Source organism: Doryrhamphus excisus, chromosome 1, assembly GCF_030265055.1.
Source record: "Doryrhamphus excisus isolate RoL2022-K1 chromosome 1, RoL_Dexc_1.0, whole genome shotgun sequence".
NCBI lineage: Eukaryota > Metazoa > Chordata > Actinopteri > Syngnathiformes > Syngnathidae > Doryrhamphus > Doryrhamphus excisus.
Window position 1 is genome coordinate 42,479,921 of NC_080466.1, and position 25,462 is coordinate 42,505,382.

Consider the following 25,462-nt stretch of genomic DNA (forward strand, 5'->3'; position numbering starts at 1 on the left):
CTATGGATTCTTGCGATTGGCTGGCGACCAGTCCCAGGTTCACCCCGCCTGTCATCAGCTGGGATAGGCTCCAGCATAGCCGTGACCATAGTGAGAATAAGCGGCATAGAAAATGGATGGATGGAAGTCATTAGATTCAGCGGAATGAGATTGGGAGCTTGGTGAACTTGGTGATCTTAATCTTATGATCTTAATAATCTAATGATCTTATGATCTGCAGTCACTTTGACCGACAACCGATGAGTTGCAGGCGCCGTCAGCTAAATTTAACCAGTCGATATTTGTACAGCGCAACTTTATTTAGAAGCCTTTTGCGTTGCCTGTCTGTGCAGAAGAAGCACGAGGAGGACGGAGGAACCACCGACACGGCCACCCTTCTCTCCAATCACCACGAAAAGGACAGCGGAGTCGGTCGCACCGACGAGAGCACACGCAACGATGAGAGTTCCGAGCAGGAGAACCTCGCCGACGACCAGACCACATCCTCCAACACCCTGAGCAGCTACAGAAAACTGACCTACAGCCAGGACACCCTCGGGAGCGCCGACCTCCCCTTCAGCGGCGAGTCGTTCATCTCCGCAGACTACGCCGACGCCGACTTTCTCGGCATCCCGGCGGACGAATGCGAGCGCTTCAGAGAACTCCTGGAGCTCAAGTGCCAAATGAGGAACGGTGGAATTCAGAGCCTGTACTGCCAAGGTGGTGGCGGAGCAGAGGGTCAAGACCAGGAGGTCGTGGACAAAGATCTTGAGCTGCTCAATGAGGAGCTGCGTAACATCGAGCTGGAGTGCCTTAATATCGTCCGTGCCCACAAGATGCAGCAGCTCAGGGAGCAGTGCCGTGAATCCTGGATGCTCCACAACAGCGGCTTCCGCAACTACAACACCAGCATCGACGCACGCCGCCATGAGCTCTCAGATATCACGGAGATGCCGGAAAAGTCGGACAAAGATAGCTCCAGTGCCTACAACACCGGCGAAAGCTGCCGTAGTACGCCTCTGACTTTGGAGCTGTCTCCGGACAACTCTTTGCGTCGTGGGGCGGAGAACCAGGGTCCGGCTGGACCTTCTGGCTCCACCGGCAGGCTGATCAAATCCCTCCTGTCCCCAGTCCAGGAAGCTTGTGGATCCGGTCGTAGCAAAGCCGTTTCAAAGGATGCAGATTCTCCGCAGGGAGAAAGTAAGGACAAGAAACTGGTAGAGTCCGGAAAAACAGGGCGGAGCTTAGCTCATCCACGTTCTCCTTACAAGCACGCCCACATCCCCGCCCACGCCCAGCACTACCAGAGTTACATGCAGCTGATCCAGCAGAAATCCGCCGTAGAGTACGCCCAGAGCCAGATGAGCCTAGTCAGCATGTGCCGGGACCCCACGACCCCCAACGACCTGGTCCCCAAGATGGAGTGGAAGGTGAAGATCCGAAGCGACGGCACCCGTTACATCACCAAGCGGCCGGTTCGTGACAAGCTTCTGAGGGAGCGCGCCCTCCGTATACACGAGGAGCGCAGCGGCATGACCACAGACGACGACGCCATCAGCGAGCTGAAGATGGGCCGTTACTGGAGCAAGGAGGAGCGGAAGCAGCACGCCGTCCGCTCCAAGGAGCAGAGGCAACGCCGCGAGTTCATGAAGCAAAGTCGAGCCGATTGTCTCAAAGAGCAGGTCAGCGTGGAGGACAAAAAAGAACCCAACATCATCGAACTCAGCCACAAAAAGATGATGAAAAAGAGAAATAAGAAAATATTTGACAACTGGATGACCATCCAGGAACTGCTGACCCACGGTACCAAGTCGCCAGACGGTACTAAGGTCTACACCTCGCTCTTGTCTGTGACCACGGTCTGAGTCCGGCTCTCAGGGGGGGCCGACTGGAGGGTGAAGAAGTGTAAATAGGACGCTACCGCAAATCTGCTTTCTTCAATGTGGAAAAATGTAAATAAGAAATAAGGAAAGACTTTTATGGAAAGTTTCCACTGCTTTGGGGAAAAGAATGATGTTTTTATTTGACTGGATATGCTTTTTGGGGGGGTGATTGGAGGCGACCTTTACCAAATGAATAACTTTTCTACTTTTCTGCTTGCTCTTTTGGATAATAAACATACTTTTTTATTGGAAGTATGAAAGAAGTGCCACATGTAAACAGCCAGCATTACACTATCTTACATTATTTTGTTACTATATTGTATATCTTTTATCAGTATTTTTCTGCTTTGCATACTTTTTGGAAGACAATAGTGGAAGCGATCCTTTTCAAAAGGACTTTTGTAAATAAGTACATGTTTGCTGCAAATACATGTTTGAAAGGAAAACTGCACTTTGGGGGGAATATCGCCCATCATCCACAATCTTTTTATTGTCTGTCTGTTCTAAAGATATAAAAACTGATAAAATCGCCTATAATGGCTGTTATTAAAACACCGCCAACCCCCCCGTAGCAAAGTTTTATGGTTTTATAAACATGCTGAGACAATGTAGTACAACGTAGGTAAGTTTCAGCAAAATATCAGGTTTCTGTGAAAAGAAAATTTTTTTTTTCACTTCGACACAAATGTAGCGATATATATATTCATCCAAAATATCCAAACAACTCTGCCACAACATAACGCAAAAAAAATTATGTTTTACTTTAAGATAATTAATTTACAATTTACACATTTAGAACTGAATTATGTGTATTTTCCGTCAATGCATTGAAGAAAAAATGTATAAATTTGGTAGCAAATGAGTTAATATGCAGGTCATATTGTATGTAAATTTAAAGTTTTTTAGTTTTTTTTTTCCAGAAGGCTTTATAGTTGGAATGTGTGCATCCCATTACATGCATTCTTAGCTGCCTCTTTTATCTGTTTGTGTAGCTTTAGAACATGCAGAAAAGTGAAAAACATATATTTGTGTCTCATATTAAGAGTGTGGATGATGGGCAATTTTTTTTTTAAGTGCAGTTTTACTTGAACTTTCATTTCCCTTAAACGGTGCTGAGTCCCAAAGTTAATACCAACAGCGATGTACCAGCTGTTACATAATGTAGAGATCGTCAAAGTGTATGTGCCTACGTTTAGGAAAAAAAAGGCATTTCTTTGTGTTTAAGCACACTTTATAGTCACTTTTTCTTTCTTAGGCCTTCATGTATTGAAGAGAATAACATCCTAATAAATCCTTAGTTAGACATAATTTGACATCCTGGAAAATGGCAGAAATAAATTATTGTTTTATATATGATGAGCATGTTTGTTGGAATTGTTTGTTATAATTGTGGAGTATATTTAGTGCTAGTCAAGAAAGCCTAACTCAGAATAAACACGTCCCAAAAGGTATTAAACGGCCTGTGCCAAATATAGAATAACATAACATTGCCATTATTTGGTGTCTAATGAAATAAAAATACTTTTATAATAATAAAAAAAAAATTAAAAACTCCACTTCGGTTGATCAGATAATCTCCAGATGTGATTTCTTCTATGATAATACATTTTCATTGCGCCACAGCATGACCACAGTTCTAGTTCATTGCGGTTGGTTCTGGACCCAAAGACAATTTCTGCAATGTTGGGTTTAATATTAATAAATGGCATATTTACAAAGTGGGAAATAAGAAGCCACAAACTTACCACTTCCACACGGAACGGGAGGGTACCTTTTTTTCCACTCACACTGGCTACATTGAGTGCAACGTCGGGTAGATGTATCATCCATGTAACATTACTGCTACCTAGTGGCCATAATATTATATATATATATATTATATTTCAATATGTTTTGACCAATAATAGTCCATAGCCTACCAGGAAACAGCAATCATCAATTGCAGCAATATTGCAAGGGGTGAAAGTTGAAGAAGAAAGTTGAAGTATTATGATTTTTTTTTAAAACAAAGTTCTTGCATTCTTTCATATTTCAGTAGTTCCAAAACATTTGCCCCCCCCCCCCCCCCCCCCCCCCCCCCCGCTCTATTACATGCTTCACATATGAATCCAATAGTAAAATGTATAACAAATGATAATGAAAGATGATCCTTGAACAGATGGAGTCTGTCAGAGTCACGGTGTCGCCTTGAGGGTGGCCTTCACTCAATGCTCTGTTTCCTGTGGCGCTGTCTCCATCTCCCTCTGTTTTATTATGGTATTGTCTGATTTACAAATTATTATCAAGCCACTATAATATCTCACCAATAATTATATTTTTAGAATATGCTCAGGGCCAATAAAAAATAAAAAAAAACAAGAACTGCAGAACGAAAATAAAAATAAAAGACGTTTTAACTCCGAAGATCCCATTGGTTGCGCTTTGTTGACTCTTAGCAGAACCGTAACTCACAGCAGTGCATCCTCCCACTGCTTTGCAACTCTTCTCACCAAGCAGTTCCCGGGTTAGATTCCCCGATCCGCTGATTTACTGCTTGGCAGCCAATTAATTTGTTCGAAGAGTTAGGGCGCATTCCAAGTCATTGACGTTGCCAACAGCATGGTTGCGACGATGCAAGGAATGGAACAAAAAGAGCAGACATTGAAACGTTTTTGAGGACAGTTGTTTTGGTAAAAGCAGGGGCGCCGCCAGGAATTTTGGGCCCCATGAAAAAAAAAAAAATCGCCTTGGTTGCGCCGTGCCATCTCCCTTAGCATATTTTAGATTGTTAAATGTACAAAATGTATCAAAAAGTGACGCCCCCACCTGGCCCCCTGCTGGTCTAAGGCAGGGGTCGGCAACCTTTCCTATCAAAAGAGCCATTTTACTAAAAGGGAAATAGACTGGAGTCGCAAAACATAATTCAAAAACAATATCTTATGAATTTTCAGAACTTTGAAAGCGACGTGATCACATCCGAAGCGAAACGCGAGTCTCCCATGATTTTGATTGACTGCCAGATTTAGAGGGAATTTTGGGGTATCAAAGTAGTTCCGAGAAGAAAAAGCGGAGAGTACTTTTTCGAGTACTCTTGCTAGTATCGGATCTTGCTAATATAGAAGATAAATGTACATAAATATCTGTGTAAATTAAATGTTAATTTTAATTACATTTTGATTAAATGTTAATTAAAAATATTTATTTTAAATATTAATTTAAATTATATTTAATGTTAAATTAGTTATTATTAAATTATGTTAAATTATTATTTAACATATTTAATGTAAAATTATTTTTTAAATGTTAATGTAAAATATTTATTTTAATTAACATTTCATTAAAATGTAATTAAAATAGTTAATTAAAATTATTAATTTTAATTTCATTTAATTACTTTAATTAAATTATACTGTTTACATTTGTTGACAAACATGTTCACTCTGGCCCCAACAAGTTCGGGTGTTAAATACTTGACCATTGCGACGGGAGCCACAACAAAGAGGTTGAAGAGCCACATGCGGCTCTGGAGCCGTGGGTTGCCGACCCCTGGTCTAAGGGAAGTAGTCAAAGATCCTCCTGTTTGTGCTCAGACAGTCTCTTTTACTTGGAGATGAGGTCCCATGTTCCTCTCCGGTGTGGCCCAACAATCCATTATCATCATCATAAAGCATGAAAGCCACCCTCCTCCTCCTCAGCTGCAGGATGCACGTATACAGTAGCACTCGAGCGTAATATCACCACACACACACACACACACACACACACTCAGTTGGGGTAATTGCACCTTTATTAGTCTCACGTTCACACTTTTTACAGCCGGGTGCAAAGACCAGGTCACATCTCTCCTAATGGCCTCTAAAAGCATCAGGCGGGTTTCAAACAAGCCCCTTCAGTGCCATTAGACTGAGTGGATGTGGAGTGGCGTGCGGGCCCAACGGTGGTAACATGTTGCGTAGAGTCAATAATTGTACTTCATTAGAGAAGTGGTAAACCTTACAGAAAATAAAACACAACCTGCTTCTATGAGTGGTTAGTATCTGGATGAAATCAAGCCCCTTGTGTCACATTCGTAGTTTTATAAGTAAATGTAACTATTATGCTTTTTTACACCATTCTGACCTATAAATGTATATTTACAATGTTGGATTCTCGTGTTAACGATGCCAAGGTTTCAGATAATGAGGTTTGCGCATTTGGAAGATTGGGATAAAAACACTGGGTTTCAGAAGGCGTGGTAAAACTGTGTCTTTGTGACATCACAGAGGGCGGACTTCCTTATTTGGGTGTGGCTGTAAGCCAGATAACCTCCACCAAGCTCTGCTTCTCTGTTGGGAATTGTTTCCAATTCCTTAAGACGCCACCATCAGGCAAGTGGTTGGAGTTCCTGATTCCCTACCAGCAAAACAATGTATTTCAATCTGTCAACGGCTTTTCACACTTGGCCACTATGCAGCTGGACTAGCCCCCAAACTTGCTGAAGCCCGATTTCCTTTCCAACGTTACTTGGTGGTGGTTTGCGCATTTTGAAATTTGAGATAAAACACTGGGTTTCAGAAGGCATGGTAAAACCGTGTCTTTGTGACATCACAGAGGGCTGACTTCCTTATTTGGGTGTGTCTGTAAGCCGGATAACCTCCACCAAGCTCTGCTTCTCTGTTTGTGTTGTAAGGGGAATTGTTTCCACTTCCTGAAGACGCCACCGTCAGGCACAAGTGGTTGGAGTTCCTGATTCCCGACCAGCAAAACAAATGTATTTCAATCTGTCAACGGCTTTTCACACTTGTCCACTATGCAGCTGGACTAGCCCACAAACTTGCTCAAGCCCGATTTCCTTTCCAACGTTACTTGGTGGGGGTTTGCGCATTTGGAAGTTTGGGATGAAAACACTGGGTTTCAGAAGGCGTGGTAAAACTGTGTCTTTGTGACATCACAGAGAGCAGACTTCCTTATTTGGGTGTGTATGCAGCTGGACTAGCCCACAAACTTGCTCAAGCCCGACTCCCTTTCCAACATGACTTGGTGGTGTGGAAGAGTCAGAAGGGCAAGCAGTAAGTAACAGTTTATACAGTTTATACTCTAAACCAGGGGTGGGCAAACTACGGCCCGGGGGCCAAATGCGGACCATAAGTCAAAATATTTGCCCACCCCTGCTCTAAACCCTATAATAGGTGTTTCGGTTATTAAACACATTTTAAATGATGTCTTAAATGTTAATTCATTCAATCTCAGATGTTTTTCAAAAGCCATTTTTGAGAATTTTTGTGAGAATTTTTGTGAGAATTCGGAAGCGAATAAGTTAAGAAATAATTCCAGGCATGCAGTATAAAGTACTTATAAAATGTACAAACCACTCTAGGGGAAATATATTTTACTGTTATTTAAATCTTACATATTTCCACGTATGATACATATATACATATTTCCACATCAGGGTTACTCCAGTTGTCATTGTCGACCTTTTTTGAATTTGTAACCTTTTTGCTATCTGCTTATGTTTATTGTTGCCATTTGTTACATTACAGACTGTCTCGCTTCTCCTCTTCCTCTTCCTGACAACAGAGTTGTCAATTTGTTGTTGACTTCCAGCTGCATCAAGTCGCGTCTTTAATTTCCTTGTAGCCGAGATGATGTCATCTTCAATATTTCTCCAGTTCCTTGACGTCTGTGAGTAATAAGTGGATGGACGGGTTACGTGACGCTACGGCGAGTAAACGTTACAACCTGAACCCCAACGAGTCTTGCCGAAGACGCTTTATTCCCAAGCACGATCACCGCCACTTTGTATCATGTGCTTTGTGTCTTTGATGTGGTTGTGTGCATCAAGCCGAGCTGGAAGAGAAACCGATAGAGCCACAAATAGATGCCGTAAATCAAAGTAGCTTTCCATCACTGTCTCTTCTCAGTGATGAGGCTACGGCGGTAGAGACGTGGAGAATTCAAACAGCCGCCACCTGAAGTCTGAGCTTGCTGAGCTGCACAAGGAATCCATCACTTAAACGCACCGCAGTCTGGACGTGAAGATAATTGAATTTCTAGTCCTTTTTTTTCAGTAAACATTTCAACACAGTACATAGTGCTTCTCACTGTCCTTGTGAAGCAAAGCAGAGCTTCCGAAGTCTGGCGTTCTCGAAAAGGAAGTCAACCATTGGACCGTGAAAGTAGAAAATAATGTGCTTCTGCAAGAACATGTCATCAATATGCCAATTACACACCTTGGAAATGATCCCAAGAACACAGTCTGGTGGTAGGAGACACGTCATCAAAGCTATTTTTACTCTTATGTGTCCCAAAGTGCAGCCCGGGGGACCCTTTGTGGCACATGTCTGGGTTTCTACTGCCCCATGCCATTTTTAAAATATAATTTAGCAAGCAAACAAATAAAAAAAATTGCAAAAATGTAAAAGAAATTGTAATTATACAAGTCAAACTATTAAGAAACAATTGTCAAAAAAGAAATCATGACAGTAGTAAAGTTTAAAAAAAATTATTAGTGGTGCTACTATGAGTAAGGTTGTAATTTTTTGAAAATCAGGATGCAGATAAAGCTGGAAAAGTGAAAATAAACAGCAAAAATTAGAAAAAAAAGAGCTGTCAAAATACAGTCATCCCTCGTTAATTGGGGTTAATTAGTTCCAAACTTTATGTAATAAATTAATTTCTGCGATAAAGTGAATATTTTTGTGGTTACAGCACAAAAAACCTGTTAATGACTTTCTAAATACAGTTTTTAACATTACTACAGCCCCCTAGATATGAAATAATAACAATAAAATAATAATAACAATAATAATAATAACAAAAACAATAATAATAATAATAATAATAATGAAAATAAATAATTAATAATAATAATAATAAATGAAATAACACCCCTTTAATCACCATTACATGCCTGTTATTGTTAACAAATTGCCAAATCTTATGCCTTGGAGACTCGAGACATCCACTAGCAAACAAGCTATTGAACTAAAGAGGTAACCAGTTAGCCTCAAATGTGTTTCTTCTAAACTTAAGAAGCCCAAAATGTACCACTTCCACACAAAATGGGAGGTAAACTTTTTTTCACTCTATCATGTCGGACATGCCATGGCTGACTTCATGCAGTGTTAAGGTAATGTAAGGTAATGTCTCATCAATGTTGTGTCATTACTGCCACCTTAGTGACCAGAATACTACATATTACTTGTATTTCAATATATTTTTGATTAATAATAGATTTTGAAGAGGCTTTTGAAGAGGAGTGCTGAATGCAAGTCCGACCAAACACCGGCACGAGCCAGCAGTCTGACTGGCGTTGGGACAGTGATGAAAAAGATGTTTGTCGCCTCCTCTTCATTCACAGGCTGGTTGCTTTGAAGGCTTCTCCAGCAGCCTCACACAGGAGTAGGCGAGCGAGGGTTCATGCTGCGGACAGAGCTGGATGAAGCTGAAAGAGGGCGTGATGTCTTCTTTGTGCTTCCTCAGGTCAGTCAAAGCAAATTGAACATGTCAGCATTGCCATGCAGTCCAAGAAGTGCGTTTGCATTCTAAGGACGGACCACATCAGCCTTGGAAACTACACAGTGCCCTCTATTGGATGATGCAGACACCGCAACATCTGACCCCGGTTAGAGAACCTTCAAACTCCAACTGAGGACATACTCACTGTTCGGTATTTTCTTGACTTGGTAGAGTATTTCCAGTCTTATTTCAAGTCTTTCTGATTATTTTGTGCAAATGCAAGCATGCTGTTGCTTTGACTTTTGGATTATTTGGGGTCTTTTCTATTATATAATACAGCATAACCTTGGTTAACATCAAAAATTGATACATTCATCATTTATAATTATTTTGCATATATTCATCTATGTTAAATTGGTTTGAGCATCTAATGTTGAAATTGTCTAAAGTGGAACCCTGCACCTTCGACTTTTCTGTACGTGATCCTCAGTGGCAAAAGTTTGGGTAACCCCGTCGGAGTACACCCCCAGAGAGCGACTGCTCTTAAACTAAATTGCTACATTTTGATTAAAGTTCTTTTAATCCCGTCCCAGAGTCGAACAGTCACGTTCACGCCCAAGTGTGATTTATAAGCACTGATGGTGTCCAACAGATACATTTTTAAGTTTTTCTCTGGAGGAAGCTAAAGCGTGAAACTCGTGCATCCACTGGGGGTACTACAGGTCAAACGGGGGCGTTTTCATTTCACAGTTATTTAATCAATGACTCATTCTGCTCACATATATTCAGCACCCCTTTGAAGTGAAACCGACTGTTTTTAAGATGTTAAGCCAGCTCCTATTGAGCCAAACGCTCGTGGTATCAGAATCTGAGGTTAGATAAAGAAAAAAATTTGCCGGCAATAGATTTTTTGCATTCTGAAGTTCCACAATCTGGTCGCGAGAAAACTCAAAACAGAAAATTTTGACAGATAAAAATTTGAACATTTATTGCCGTTTCTGAATACCCCATTTGAAAGCAAAAGCATTCAGAGTATACACAGAAATTATACAATTACATATTGTTTCACAGAGGCAGTGAACACATACTGTATTACAATCTACAAAAATCTACTTTACAGAAATTTAAAATCCTAAATATCAAAAAGTACAGCTGCAGAAACATGTCAAGAACTGCAACCGGAGACTGCTCGGAAATCAGTCGGTGAAAGAAACGTGTGACATCACAATACATAGAAAGCGGACGTCATCTTTGTACTTACAGCTGGTTTTGGAAAGAACAACCGGCAGACAAAACAAAACAAAAAAGTGTCAAAATAACCAAGAGATGTGAAATGATCATATAAATTATGGTGGCTTCATGCATCTACAATATGTCGTTTTCCAGGACACCTCTGCAACGTCAGGGTCAAGTGGGAGTGGTCGTGCATCAATGACCACCCTGGAAATCTTTCCGAGGAGTGGAGAAGTGAATTGAAAAGGAGAATTCTCTACATCCCAGCGGATCAACAGGGTAGCTGTGTTGGCAGACGGGCTCGGGCCAATGCGCCACTCCTGCACCTTCAGAGGGCGCTTCGGAAACAAACAAACACGGATGGTAAAAGCTCCACTCTGACCCCTGGGGTGTAGCGCTTGTACCCAACTAGGCTTCAAGGAGACCCAACAAACCCATCCTGTCGTCAATCCTCCAAAAAGTCCCAACTAACACAAAAGACAAAATCCAGGTGTGAAAGAATGCCGCTGAAACCAACTCCTCTTTAAAAAACAACTTAAAAAGACAAGATAAGATCAATAAGATATTCCAGTTAAAAAGAAAACTCCACGTGAATTTTTTTTACTGATTGCTCACATAAATGCCAGGTAGCCATTCTGGAGGGGCGTCCAAAATCTTGACGAGGTGTTTGTGTGCGAGGTGACGTTATCCTCATTCCCAGTGACAGTCAAGCTGGATTCAAGGACAAGCTGGTTTGTGGTGTCACATGGCTGCAGAGGCGCTTCAGTCTAGTCCTGCTCCATGGGCTCCTCAGCGGTCTCCATGTCTATAATGGCACTTTCCATGGCGCTCTCTGTGGGGGTCTCGTTCGTACTGCTGGAGGGAGTGGCAGCAACGTCTTCTCGGGCCACGTCGACACTTTCGTCTATGCTACAACTACTACTATTGCTGCTGCTACTGCTGCTGCTGACTGGGTCGCTGTTGCTCTCCTCGCTGTCTCCACTGGTCTCCGGACTTTTGGCAGTGCATGCGGGCGCCTGCTGCTCCGCCTGATCCATGTCATTACCCTCATGGAAAGAGCCACACGCCACCTCCCTCTCGGTCTTCTCCGGAGACTGGTCTGAGACTGGACAAGCTTCGGGCTGAGTGCTGCTTGTTGGCTCTGGAACACGAGCAGAATATCAAGCTGTGTACAGCCTCTAAAAAGGTGGCAAAATATCGAGACTGGCCTTTGCTTAAATACATGCACAATAAAAACAAAACAAAACAATTAATGCAGAACTATTCTATAAACTGTGACAAGAGTGAAGCTGCAAAATTTAAAATAAGAGTTTATATATAAAGTCAACATCGCAAATGTGAAACTTTAAAAACACACACCTTGGTCTTCGACAGCCGTGGAACTGCTGGAAGCTTCGTCGTCCTTGAAACCGTCTCCCTCTTCATCCTCCTGGACCATGGCTTTGGCCTCTTTCGAGAGGCCAGTGGCGCCGACAGGCTTTGACGTTTCCACTTCCTGCTCATCCTCATCATCCTCTTCCTCCTCCTCCTCATCTTCCTCCTCATCCTCGTCCTTCCCAAATTTGAGTCTCTTCACCTCCTGCTGCTCAGACTCCATGTCCTCTTCTGTGTCAGAGTGTTTGTTCTTGACTGAGCTCCCCAGTGCATCCCCCGAGGCTGAAACCTCACTGAAACACAAAATGGAAGACAATACCGGGTGATTCCTGCTGATTTATACATTTCAATCAAGTAAACATTGTAAACATGCCGATATACCTTCCGGACATATCCTTCGCACTTTCTTGCTCTGTTCTGAGGTCTTTGTTGTCTGTGCTGTCAGGCAGGCCGTTAGCTGCCAGGGAGTTGTTGGCTAGTGATAACTTGGGTCGGTTGAGCGGCCGTGGAGTTCCTGGTCCATTCACTTTCCTAATAACATCACAAATGACAAGACAACACCACTGAATTAGAAACGGTACGCTAAAACAATGTACAAAACAATGGATGTAAGCATAAACCTCTCTGTAAAGGTAGATGTGTTCCCGGGAAGCATAACTCCATTCATTCTATTCACAGCACTGCAGCCATTTTTCCTGCAAACAAACACGTCATTCTAAATTAGCACCAAAATTAAGTTACCCAAACACTGGATTAACTTGGTTTGGATGTTATTTCTTACTCTGATGTTGGGTGAACACAGCTGACCACCATTACGTTCTAGATTTTTTTTTTAAAAGGGCAATTGGTTAGAACCACTTTACAGTTAATTCAATTAATTACATGCTGAGCACTGACCTTCTCAACACCTCGAAGAAATTTATCTGTTCCTGTGTAGTTCCTCTTGGGTTCTGTGAGTAACTCACACAAGCGCTGGATAGTGAAGGGGATTCTGGAAAAAGGACACATTGTTTGTTTTGTTTTTTTATTATAATCATGCCGTCTAATCAGCATCTAGACACACCACACTTATGAGGTGGATGGATAATCTCGGCCAAGCTTACTCAACAGATTTTGACATTTGTGTCCATTTTTTTGAGAAATGGGCTATAGAAGCTTTACAGCTTTTCAGTTCAACTCATGAAAGATGGGAGCAAAATTAAGATTTTGTCCAGTGTATATTGTTTGCCATCTCTGCATCTGATTGGCATTGAACGGTAGATTAACTCATTCAATCCCAGCCCGTTTTCGAAAGACAAGTCCTTTAGTACCGGCCCTTTTAGATGATTTTTGATGGATCTTCCAAGGAAGACAGATATTGCTCCAATGGGGTGAGATTAGCTGTAATGTACCGAGCAACTCAAGTACTCCTTTTCTCCTACGTGTGATACGCTGTAAACACGTGTTGTAAACAAACATGGATCGTGTGGGACCTCCCCACGCACCAAACGCTCTACAAACATAGTGCAGGGGGGTTAACACATCGAACCCCACCAGCCCCACTTGAAAGCTCACAAAGATCCCCGCTCTGCTAAAAAGCCTGCCATACGCAGCAGGTCTTGTGTATCGTCTCGTCTCGTGACACCCTGGCCTTGTACTCCCAATTGTACCATAAAAGTGAACCCAACTGGCTAAACGGTAAAGGTTAAGTAGACCCAAGACCAGGTTTCAATGGGCTAGTGTGAGTACACCCCGAAAGGCTACTTCAGTACCTACCCATTATATCCTTTTACAATCTTCAAGATTCTCTCTTTCATATCTTCGAAGGGAACCGACTCCACATTCGGATTGGCAGGGCCTCTGTGCTCAGGAGCCGAGGCTCTGAAATCATCCATGACTTTCTCCAATTTAAAAAGAAAGTAGTTCTTAAACTGAGACCACTGGACCCTATAGGACATAGTAAAAACAGAGTTAGACACAGGAAAAGACACATGTTGAATTAATGAAATGGCTTGGGGTTTTCATCAGGCATGTCATGTTCTCTTACATGGTTTCTCCTGTCTTGGCGATGTGACACAAAAACTGCTCCAGTAGGGGACATGGCTCCCTTTTTGTTTTCTTATCAAAGTCTGGAGGAAAGACAAGGGGCATTGAGTACACAGGCATGCACGTACGTCACAAAAAGCTAAATGAAAATGTCCTTCAATGGCAACCTATTACAAAATACCCCGACGGACAGTGTTCCTTTGTTTAGACAACGTAAGGGAAACTTGTTCGTGTGTCACCAACTCCCGTTGCTTTATTGTCAAACCGTAGTAGAGCAATGGATTCTATGATTCGAGCTAGCTGACTAGCTGAAGTTGAACGTTCATTAGCATCCACCGCGTAGCCGGCAAACGGTAGCCGTCGACGCTGTTGAGTAACTTCATCTTCGGTGAATGTATCAGGGACCAAGTTATGGCTTTTGTGAGGTAACGGACCACGTAAACGGGTAAAGAAACAATGCTCACGGTGTACTTAACTGTCCTTTCAAGTCGTCAGAGAAGCAACCATTTCCGCGGAACAGCTCGAAATGTTAGCTAGTGACGAGCAGCGGCTAGCCAACGACATTAGCTTATGCGTTCCACTCACTTTATCGTTCAACAATATCTAAAAAAACACACACGATGCATGACTAGCACGGTGTCACCGAGTACTGACATGTATTAAATCAACCGAGCTGACCTCTGAGCGCCTCTTGAAGCGAGTCAATTTCCATCACGCTGTTGCCCTCTGTCAATCCAGTGGCTGTGATAAGCAGACTAGCGGCTAAATGCTAAGCTAACACCTAGCAGGCACAAGAGGAGGGAGCATATTAATATGGCGCCGTGAGGTCACTGCCTGTAAACCACAAACGGAGACACTGGATCCAAACACCGCAACCTTTCATCTTTTAAAGCACAATATAGAATGTAATAATAATAATAAAAACACCGATAATAAAATGTAAAAAAATAATCATGGGTATGTAACTATATATATTGACAGTTATTACATAATGATATTCTAATAATTATTGTATTTTTGTATTGGCAATTCTGAATTTTCCTGATAACTACTTAATACAGCATTCTGCAATCATTCTACAGCAAGGTTTGCTACACTTTATCAAATCAGGCCTTGGATGACTTAATTAAATCATTTACTTTAATCAAAAATAGTAATAAAAACATACATTTGTATTCAAGAATTATTTGTATTTAAGTAAAATACCTCATATGATCTAAATGTACTTTCACTGATTAGTATCCAGTGTCTCCCACAGGACTGCAATATATTTGCCAGGTCATAGGTCATAGCTGTCTGGCAATGTCCCAAACATATCTAAAATAATTTAGACTTTATTAACATAAAAAAATATTATACCAATATATTCCAGCATACCCAAGTGAGGATATAATATATAACATAATTTCCAGGGCCAAAATAATGTGTTTTTTATAACAATTTCATAAATGAATGAATGCAACCAAGGCTCGTGAAATTGCATTGTTTTATTTCAACACACACTTTGACAACCATTATACAGCACACCACATTGAAAAAAATGCACGTCCTTTCAACATACATACACAACAAATGTTTGAAGAGTTCATTTTGTTGAAATAGTAAACAAGGCAGACAATATTTAGATGGCCCATCCTCAACGCTAGCACTTTAGATTGGCGAGTGCCGTAACAGCTAATGTGGACATACCATATCGTCTCTCACCACTCAGCTGAAATATAATAATGAAAGTGCATTTCTATAACCCACATGTAACATAACAAATCTGCTTCTTCTCTGTGCTGTATTTAATACTGTAAGTGAAGGACAAACCAGGCAACTCCTTTCACACAGGCTCACATTTCAAGTTATTTGTTATAGTTTTGAACATTCACATTACGGACTCGGCGTCACTACATAGCAGTAAAATCTCCCAAGTTCCAAACTTCACTTAATTTAGTGTATAGGTCTCTGATGGCAAATAAAAAAAGATTACAATGAAAAATAAAATAAAATGTGTAACAAAATACATTTGTAGTAAAACTACTGAGATGAATTCTTGTCACTGGGCTGCTGTGCATGATGCAAATCGATAATTAAGCGATACCGATTCCACCGCTCACTGACATTATTACAAAGACCACAACCAGAAAAGCCCATTCCTTTCAAATGTGCCACCAGTACGCTGTCTGGTATCACATAGTCCACTACAGCCGTCCTTGGTCCTTGTCGCATGAAGCAGGAAGTCCATCACTCCCTCAGTTGTGCGGCCTCATATGTCGGATCACATTCTCCTCAAACACCTTCCTCATGGTTTTTTCGATCTGCTTGAGGAAAACTTGAGGAATCCGACCACACAGGGTGTTGACGGTGTCCAAGAATTTGGTCTGCATGGGATAGAACAGCGACTGGAACATGTTGTCCTCAAACGGGAACTGCAGGAGAGAAAAGACGTCAGGCATTTCGTCGCCAAAGCTGTTTCTTTTAATTAATACCACCACCAAAAATGTTATTTACAAATTCCATCAGCATGACGGTCTTGGGGTTCTGTAATTATCCTAATTATGAGCTCACTCGACTTAAAGTGTCTTATCTCAGTGGAGCAGAGAGAAGCAACACTCCAGTCGCTGAAAGCAAACGCTAAATATAAAAACTGGCAGACTTTTTTTCATATGAGCGGAGAAAAATTGTATTCCAGGGTTCGTACACTTAGCTCAGATCAAATAAACTTCAATATCTCGTTTTGTTCTGCGTGCAGTCGTTACACAAAAGTAACAACCCAACTTAATCCTGTTTTATGTATATATACGGTATAAACATAACAGGGTTGAATTGGCCATGAGGCATTTGCATGTAATTGTAACGTTATTGGACAGAGGCGTAACGCTGGAGACTAAAAGTGAGAGAAACAACGGAAAAGTACAACACATATGTTTAGAGCAGGGTTGCCCAAAGTGCAGCCTGGCAGCCATATGCTGCTCACGGCTGTTTATTTTATTTGCCCACGGAATGTTCAAAATGTAAAACTTAAAAAAAGGAATATTATGAGAAACAACTGAAAGAGCAAATAATAAATAGTTGGAAAATCTATCCTGGGGACCGCCACCCAGGTCTGCCAATCCAAAAGGTACTGGTCCTGACTTCCACGCCATGTTGAAGAGACGTGTCATCCATGATTATATTATGGGAATAAAGTCATACAATTACAAAAAACAAAGACTGCTAAAGAATAAAGTTGAAATATTTGGAAAATGTAAAAAAAAATTGGGAAAACAGCAAAGACTGATGTTCATATTATAATGTGCTTTTTCACAAAGCTGAGATCCATTTTTTTCTAGAAATATATAAACCTAAATGAACAAATATATAGCATTCAAAAGACGTGATATGAAGCGTAATACAGTATCTGTGGCTTGTGTGTGCCTTTAAAACAAACATTTCCAAGATACTTACATCACGTATTGCTTCATAAACGACTTTGAAGGCCGGCTGCTTGTCATCGTGATACACTCCACGGTTGCCATGGAGGATGGACACGCCTTCCTCTTCGGCTCCTTTACAGTTACTGCCATACATACAGTGATCAGGCCTGTAATTCCATTGGCAAGGAAGGACGAATACACACTCTAGAAAAAAACAAAATACATTATTATAGACAATATATTCAAGAATAGACAACTGACTTCAATCAAGAATACGAAATATAATAACACCAGTCCTGTTATGGGTTATAAATCATATCATGTATCACTATTTGTCATTTTAAAAGTGGAAGTAAAAATGAAAATCAATGATAGTATATGAATTGGGAACTTTGCTCATTTCCTCATTCGCTCTCTCACTTCCTTGTGTCGTGTGTGATTTCTCCAGTTTACGTGATCTCTGCCGAGCTCTTATCAAATGCCCTTCTGGTCGGTTTTATGACTGAAAAGTGCTTGGTAGCCAATTGCATTAGCAGACAGTTGCATCATCACCTCTTATTGCCTCTGAATGCTCACCCGGGTTATAGTGGAAGATGATGTTGAGGAGGTCCTGGTCTCCCCATGTGATGTGGTTCTTGTACTTCTGATATAGTGGGTGCAAAAGGTCTTCCCAGGACAGGCCACCGGTAATCAGACTGTTCTGAAATATGAACAACGTTGACTCACACCCAGCTGAAGAGCTGCTTTGAGAAAAAAACAAATCAAAAGGATGCATTTGCATTCCAGCTTCCAGTTGCAAATTGGAGAGCGGCTGAATTGATTTCTGAGGGAAAACGTCTGTTATGCTTGCATGGTAATCACAAAGCTTTAATCAGACCTACTCATCCAGCTCTCAGCCAGCCACTTGAGCTCAGAATGCAAACGCAAAATCACAGCTCACTTACGACATTGTGGTCTAACCTTGAACAACGTGCGGCGGATCCGTGTCAGATTCATCAGCATGACGCCAGAGTTGAGTCCTGAGATACCGTAGAATGGGTGACGTGCAAAGCGGCTGTACCAGCCAATCTTGGGGATCTCGTGCTCGGGAGCCATTGCTGCCAGCTGGGTGCCGTTGAAGGACTTCAGCAGAGCCCAGATGTCATCCATCGGACGTAGGAACAGCACGTCAGTGTCCACGTACAGCAATGAGTCTACGTCCTTGAGGATGCCCTGCATCATATTTATACTGATACTCAAACTTTTGATACAAAATTACTCGAAAAGATCAATATAATCGACTAATGAAATAGCGCAGCAAAACACATCCCACACATTGTCATCCGCATGCTAATGGAGAGTTTAGCATTTGCTATCCTATCATATTGATCCATCCTCACAGTGTAATTGGAGCTGTATTTTTCTCTATACAAACACAAGGAAGCAGCATCACCATTTAAATTGAGCTGGATATTAAATTAAAAAATAGATTCACACAATAAAGATCTGCACGATGCTACGTGAATAATGAGCATATTGATTGAATCAATTGCAGCAAAAGAAAAACACTCAAGGACTTGTCTGTCCTGCAATATATTCGTTATTACATGGTGTTGTTATTTCAATAAACACCAGCTGACAGACAAAATCAATACGCAGCACAGCTTTGCACTTGATTAAATGACCGGACTGAATCCCGTGAGACGGCTCACTTGTTACGTTAATGCTGCAGACACGCTGTGAAATCATCAATAAACTTACGGAGCACTCGGATTAAATAAAAGGCAGGAAAAAGCAGTTTAGTTATGATAATCTTAATCACATTATGCACACAGAGTAAGAAGTGCTGCAGCCTTACAGGGAGGAAGAGTCTCTGAGCGGCGCAGGGCTTGAAGAGCTTTTTCCATTCGTCGGCGTTCCCCACTGAGAAGGTGATGGGGTAGAGGTCGTACAGGAACTTAGCTGTGACAAAGCGAGGCCAGCCGCTCAGCTGGAAGAGAGGCAACTTATTTCATTTATACATTTAATGCTCAATTGTTGTCGCCAATCTGATATGACATCCCAAATGCACCTCTGCATGCATTAATTAACCCCCGTCTGATTTATACCGCCTAAATACTTTTGGGACCTTGCTTCCTGCACTGGGGCATACGCTGGAGAAAAAACTCCACTGTGTGTTTTTCAATTATCTTTCAACGATGGAAACAGAAATGTCCAAAAAGGCTGGGTAACAGGGTCCATGTTACTGTTGATTATTTTTCATTGATGATTATGTGTCCATAAACATTGAGTAAAGGTAACGCTGATCCTCTATGACTCCGCTCTAAAGGTGACTTTGTAGGGATTGCACAGTGCAGGAGCACAGCAGGGTGTTGGTGATAGATTGCACCCTAGTACAGAGATAAAGGGATTCTATGTCGTTATTCGAGGATGTGAAGAGCATAGTAATACATAGGGCTAGGCATCGTTTGAATTTGAATCACTGACTGAGGCACGAACCAGAGTTCTTTTTGGATCAAATGTCTGAACTTCTCTGTGATTTGTTGGATGATATGAACTGTATCAACTTGACCATAAATTTCTCAAAAGGAAGTTTCTCAATTTTTGAACCCAGTGGCACGGCTAATCTATAGCTATATTCTAATCTCATGAAATCTATTGTACCACAGAAATCATTCTAATTGTTTAAATACTAAAACAGTAGCTCCTTCTTTGGCTTGAGCCCATCATCGGTACACTGCAATGATGTCAGCCTCCCTCTGGGCTCCTCTGGGTGGTAGCATCCATCTGTGCTATTGCTCTTCTGGAATTTCGGGTATTTTTTCCCAAATTCCGTTTTATTTCAGAATTCTCTTTTTGGTAAATGTATGATAAAATAGGCGTAATAGGTATTTTATTCTTAGTTTACCAGCAAAGAGTGTATTTTCGTGACAGTAAATAATATGTCATTGAATTCAATACATTTATTGATGAAAAGGATATCACTTGGCTAACTTTTCTGGTGAGATGTCAAACTGTGGTTAAGAAAGACATAGTTAGCAATGGAATTCCAATTCCATTATTAACGCAATATATTTTTGACACCCTTGTTTTGTTTACACAATTAGACAGGATGTGGCGAACAGAGCCCTTTGCGTGTACGCTTACTTTTATGAATGAGACCACACATTTAGATCTCATCTTTCCAGTGCGGTGGTGAATGTTCAAAATGTGCAGAGATTAATGAGTTATTTGAATTAGTGTAAGTTCCCTTCAAGGTTTGTAGTAGAAAGACATTTTCCTTTATTTTCCCCAAGCGATTTGCTGAGCCACATCTGAGCCACAAGGGAAATTACAACATGTTGGACGCTGAATATCTATTCAAGTTTCGTCTGCCTGAGGGCATCCTACCTTTTCTTTAAACTGCGGGGTCAAGCTGTCTTCAGCAAAAATGTGAAACTTGATCTTCTTGAGGCTGAAGAGGACAGCCGATTTGACGAGAGTTAAAGTCTCCTCCAGACGGTTTCCACATGCCACCACCGCCAAGTGCATGACTTCCTCTGCTCGTTTGTGCTTGGTCAGACGTCCTCCTGTGTTTCTCTGTGACTTACTAAAACACAGGGGGAAATAAGACAGGAATGATAGTCAGGTGTATAGGTGTATACTGATCATACAATCCTTTCTGCATTTTATTGTTTCTAATCATTTATCATGTACATACTGTATCTGAAAAAAAAGGCATTTTTATCATAAGCGGTGTTCATTCTTTCAGAAAACATCATCCCCACCCCCCAAACACAAGGATTTCCTTTAAAAAAGTAGCATTTGCCTGAGAAGCGGATAAGAGGAAAGGTTGCAGGGCATCCTCCAAGCGTGACACCGTTTCTGCATGCCTGAGGGACGATGATGAAGTGTAGATTAGGATAAATGTGAAGGTGCCGGGAAATTGCCTTTTACACCTCAAAGGATGAAACCTCGTCAAGGTTGTATAAAACTATGTCCCCTCCCACTATAATGTGAGCCCTATCTTCGCAACAATCGGAAAAAAACAATGTTCAGTCATGCGAGAAACGACCTTGAATCTATCTTGGCTTCAAATTGATTATGAAAAACAAAATACACAAACACAAAACCCCCGGTTCTTTTTAAGAGTTCCGTAAAGGCTGTACACATGATGGGTTGCTTTCGTGGCATAGTTCCTAACATCTGGAAGCTGTCAGAAAGCTCAGCAGAGGAACAAAAGGATTGAATTCACTGCCTGCTGCAGAGCAAGCATAAAACTGCAACATAGCCAATGTTTCACATCATGCACAAGAATAAAGCGGAACCTTTGCAGATAGCATCGCAGTAAAAGAACAAAACAAAACAGAATGCATGCTTTTTAAAACTACGCCCAAGAATACCTCGTGGAATTCACTTAAAGCTTCAAATGTTTCAGTGATGAAAGTCATCCACATGTACTGTTAAGTGAGTGAGCGTGCCATGTATTGGACTTTATGGATTATTTCTATGAATTTGTACCAAGAAAGTCCACCGCCACCTCTCCATTCCGGGATCTCCCATGAAGGAGAGTTATCTCACTTTACACACAGAGGTCACTTTCATAAATAGAAAACAGGGAACCAACTGAAACCCCACATGAGCAAGCGCTTAGCGATGGAGGCAAGGAAAAACTCCCTCTGGGGGATATATTGGTGCCTGACCATGTAGCGCTTCATATGCAAGAAGGGGAATTTAGACAGGAAGTCCATTAAATTGGCTTACTCGGCCTACCTGATGTTAATGAGTGAGTAACCTCCCCTGATGAAACAAGCAGGCAAGCAGAGAGATTTCAAAGCAGCTCAGTCATGTAAGATGACATTTTTAGATTCATCCATAATGCATATTTCATCAACATCTGCTGTGACAGTGTGCAGGATTTGTTTTAACACCAATGGAGGATTTGTTTTAACACCAAGTGTCAAGGCTGATCTAATCCCGAAGATGGAATTAATTGGATATCGGAATGTAGATGTAGCCGCTGAATACACATCATAATACACAGCTCATGACAGCTACAATGTAGATGTACTTCTATTTTATATTTAATGCAAAATAGGTAGGGTGTGCATAAATCAAGGATGAATTTAGTTTTACAGTCGTCACTAGCCAAATTGAAAATCCAATTTTATGGCTTCACTCTACCAAGAAATCTTAATTAATATATCGTGCAGTTTCTTAGTTGTATTTTTCAAGCAGATTTTTTCAATAATACAGAATGTAGTACACGACATCGGTCACTAGGTGTCAGTAATGTTACTATGTTTGATGAGACACACAAGCATCACACTTGATTGCCTCTTGAACAACAGGCTTTTATTGCACATTTGGATTATCTCACAACAGGCACAATAATCCCTCATAAAAACAGCCGTGACACCACTTCCTGTCCGTCCCGCCACTCAATTCCCCTTGGAACACATTTATAGCAGTACACGCATGTACTCTTATTATGTCTATTATATTAGGTAATACATGTGTAAAAGTGACTATGGGTATGTTGCTTCATACTGTATCTAGAGGGCTCTAATAATGTTAAAAATGGCCATAAAAAAGGTTTGTGGGCTTTAACCAGACCCACTCATCACGGTCGGGTCTGGAACCAATTAACTACAATAAATGGAGGAGTTTTTTGGAAATTGCACTGTACATTTAGACTATATTGTCACTTTATAATAAATTGTTACCAACTTAGGGTGAATGTGATATATTCTGTGTAAAAAAAAGTCCCTTTTTTGTGCAGGGCTGTGAATGGTGGATGGCGAATGCGCGGGGCTCCACTGGATACGTTTGTCTGCCCGGCTCTGTGCATGCGCTCTATATTTTTGGCCACAGGAAGTACTGTGTAAAGAGGAAAAGATAGGACTGGGATGTTTGTCTATTGAGCGTGCTGCCAGGAAACTGGCCTGCTCACATTTTTACAGATGACATGTAAGTCAGCGTGAAAAACAAACCTGTAAATAGAATTTTCACGGCATAAGCGGATCCTCATTTACAGAAAGATTGGTGCATAATCTTGGCACAATAATCCCTTTCAACTGGGAGTTTGATAAAGTGAGACTATAATGGAAAAGAAGAAAGTTTTCAAGGCTTTTCCTTCGTGCTCTGCGTGTCTTTCCCTGAACCGCAGCAGTCATTCTTGTGTGTTTTTCTTCCCGGCGACCGATGACACCTCCTCCAGCCCATTTCCCTTATCAGTTGCGCGCACACATGCAGGAGTGTGGCTTCTGGGTGGACGCGAAGGTCCTTTCTCAGTGAAACGCCTTGATGGCTTTTATCTCAGCAGCAGTGTCTCCAACCTGCAGTCTGGCTTAAGAGGATAAATACTGTACATATTGGCTGCTGACAACGGGAATCTGCAGAAGGCTTTTCCGGAACCTATGGCTGCTATACGCAGCATAAGAGAGCTATAGGTAATAAAATAAAAATGATTCTGCCTTAAACTGCTAAATTTGAGAGGGTGCGGTTGGATAGTGATTTCACTCTTCTTCTATTTTAACCAGTCCCAGACTCGGGATAATTCTTCCCTGTACTGTGATGATCTACTCTAGCGTCCTTTCCAAATATAAATCAGGGCCGCCCATAGCCAAATTGGGGCCCCTAATACTATTGACAACCTGTAATATGAATGCATTTAGTTGTACAAAGTACTGTATGTACATCGTTTAAGCGGGGTGTCTCACTATTTGAGAAGCAATGCTACGTTCCTGCTGTCAGTGTGTAAGACGGCGCCACATACGTAAATAGTGTAGTAGCACTGATGACTAAACAGGTAACACAGCGTCAATACATAATCTAATCGAAATAATCTAATATCAATCACTGGCAGTGTTTTGCTACTTTTTCTATAACTCATATTGCGTATTGCAGTATTTGCCTTATTTTATTATTTAACAGTGTTATTTATGAAATGTATCTAGAAACACCTACACAACTTATCTACTGCACCATGTAAACAAACAAATAAAAACACTCATATATTCCCCACGCAAGGCATGCTGGGTAGCTAGTCATCACAGAAGTAAATAAGAAGGAGCTAACTTACTCTTGATATTAAATGTTCTATTGTTCATGTTGTGGTTACAGCCGGACTCCCCAGCATGCCTTGCGGGCATTTGGACAGAGCAATTTCAAGTTAATTGCGATGTTTAGCGCTTATAATTGTTGATTTATGCAATGCATTAACTTGATGTCGATGTGTCGTTTCCGGTTGGTTGCACCGTGAGCAAGTGTTTGATGCTATCTCTATATAGACGGCCCCACCAAATCAAAAACATTGCCCACCCCTGAAGGAGAAGCAGCATAATGTGTTTATTACACGATATCGGTATCAGAAATATCATATCTACTATTTTTTGTTGGCTTTTGCACTTCTTACAACCTCAATAAAGACTAGACTTGGCAGGCAGACGGACCAGCACCCAACTCTCAGGTAGTCTCACCTGTTAGTGGGGTCCATTTGCTCATGGACTGCCATCCTACCGATCCTAACTGAGAAGGAGAGTCCATTTTAACTGGACTAAAAATGAAAACGTGAACGCACCCAAAGTCACTTTCGCTATCACATCTGTTTTCGACTCATTAAAGGTTAGAAAAGAAGCTGTACTCTGTGGAAAACACTTTCTTTAGCGTGTTCTATGCACACAAGCAGCATGTGTGAAAAGGCCACAGCTGGAGAGGACGACTTTTAGGAAAGGAAATCATCTCTCACCTCTTTGCATTCAAGTTGGCCCCTCCATTTGTCACTTTGGACTTTTTTGGTCTCTTTGGTGTCTCGTCCACACCCACCAGGAACACTGTGGGAGATTTCCTCACCAACTTGACACCAACATTGAGATCGATCTTAACCGACGACGGAGAAGAGTTCCTGTCCTGCTCTTTCTCCTCCGCGCCGTTGCCTCCCCAAAAGTACAAAAGTAAGAAAAATCCAAAAGCTATGGCGATCACCACTACTTTGCAGTGGATCCGCATGGTGAGAGCGACTTTTTGCGGGGGAAGGAGGCACACGGGGCTCGGCTCATGTCTGCGGCTGAGGAAGAGGTGCCTGAGTTGACATTTTGTTGCCTCTCCCCGCTCGCAGTCTGATGATGATGGAGAGCCGAGAGGAGCTTCTTCTCGCTGCCCGGAGAGGATTGCACAGCTGGGGCGTGG

General features: G+C 41.6%; 3 protein-coding genes across 6 annotated transcripts in view; 1 reads left to right on the forward strand and 2 right to left on the reverse strand.

Moving 5' to 3' along the window:
* pdzrn3b (PDZ domain containing RING finger 3b) overlaps positions 1 to 3,381 on the forward strand; it is an 81,082-nt gene extending 77,701 nt beyond the window's left edge. For all 3 annotated transcript variants that reach the window (XM_058087861.1, XM_058087869.1, XM_058087879.1), the window contains one exon: positions 333 to 3,381. In XM_058087861.1, the coding sequence (XP_057943844.1) occupies positions 333 to 1,844 (1,512 nt within the window). In that variant the 3' untranslated portion in view covers positions 1,845 to 3,381. The remainder of the gene's footprint in view (positions 1 to 332) is intronic.
* A 6,873-nt stretch (positions 3,382 to 10,254) lies between these two features.
* Positions 10,255 to 14,757, reverse strand: ppp4r2b (protein phosphatase 4, regulatory subunit 2b). 2 transcript variants are annotated; one of them, XM_058071891.1, is made up of 9 exons: positions 14,592 to 14,757; positions 13,915 to 13,996; positions 13,644 to 13,814; positions 12,786 to 12,879; positions 12,670 to 12,707; positions 12,509 to 12,583; positions 12,270 to 12,419; positions 11,874 to 12,181; positions 10,255 to 11,655 (listed from the first exon to the last, which is right to left on the reverse strand). In XM_058071891.1, exons 1-9 carry the CDS (start codon positions 14,623 to 14,625, stop codon positions 11,282 to 11,284), a joined length of 1,326 nt encoding a protein of 441 aa, XP_057927874.1. In that variant the 5' UTR covers positions 14,626 to 14,757; the 3' UTR covers positions 10,255 to 11,281. The 2 variants fall into 2 exon arrangements, with proteins under 2 accessions (XP_057927874.1, XP_057927885.1); XM_058071902.1 differs by lacking the exon at positions 14,592 to 14,757 and adding an exon at positions 14,378 to 14,545.
* A 646-nt stretch (positions 14,758 to 15,403) lies between these two features.
* LOC131139193 (glucoside xylosyltransferase 2-like) lies at positions 15,404 to 25,423 on the reverse strand. The gene is made up of 7 exons (XM_058088540.1): positions 25,023 to 25,423; positions 20,684 to 20,882; positions 19,152 to 19,283; positions 18,275 to 18,526; positions 17,891 to 18,014; positions 17,346 to 17,518; positions 15,404 to 16,327 (listed from the first exon to the last, which is right to left on the reverse strand). Exons 1-7 carry the CDS (start codon positions 25,280 to 25,282, stop codon positions 16,151 to 16,153), a joined length of 1,317 nt encoding a protein of 438 aa, XP_057944523.1. The 5' UTR covers positions 25,283 to 25,423; the 3' UTR covers positions 15,404 to 16,150.
* Between the last annotated feature and the right edge of the window lie 39 nt (positions 25,424 to 25,462).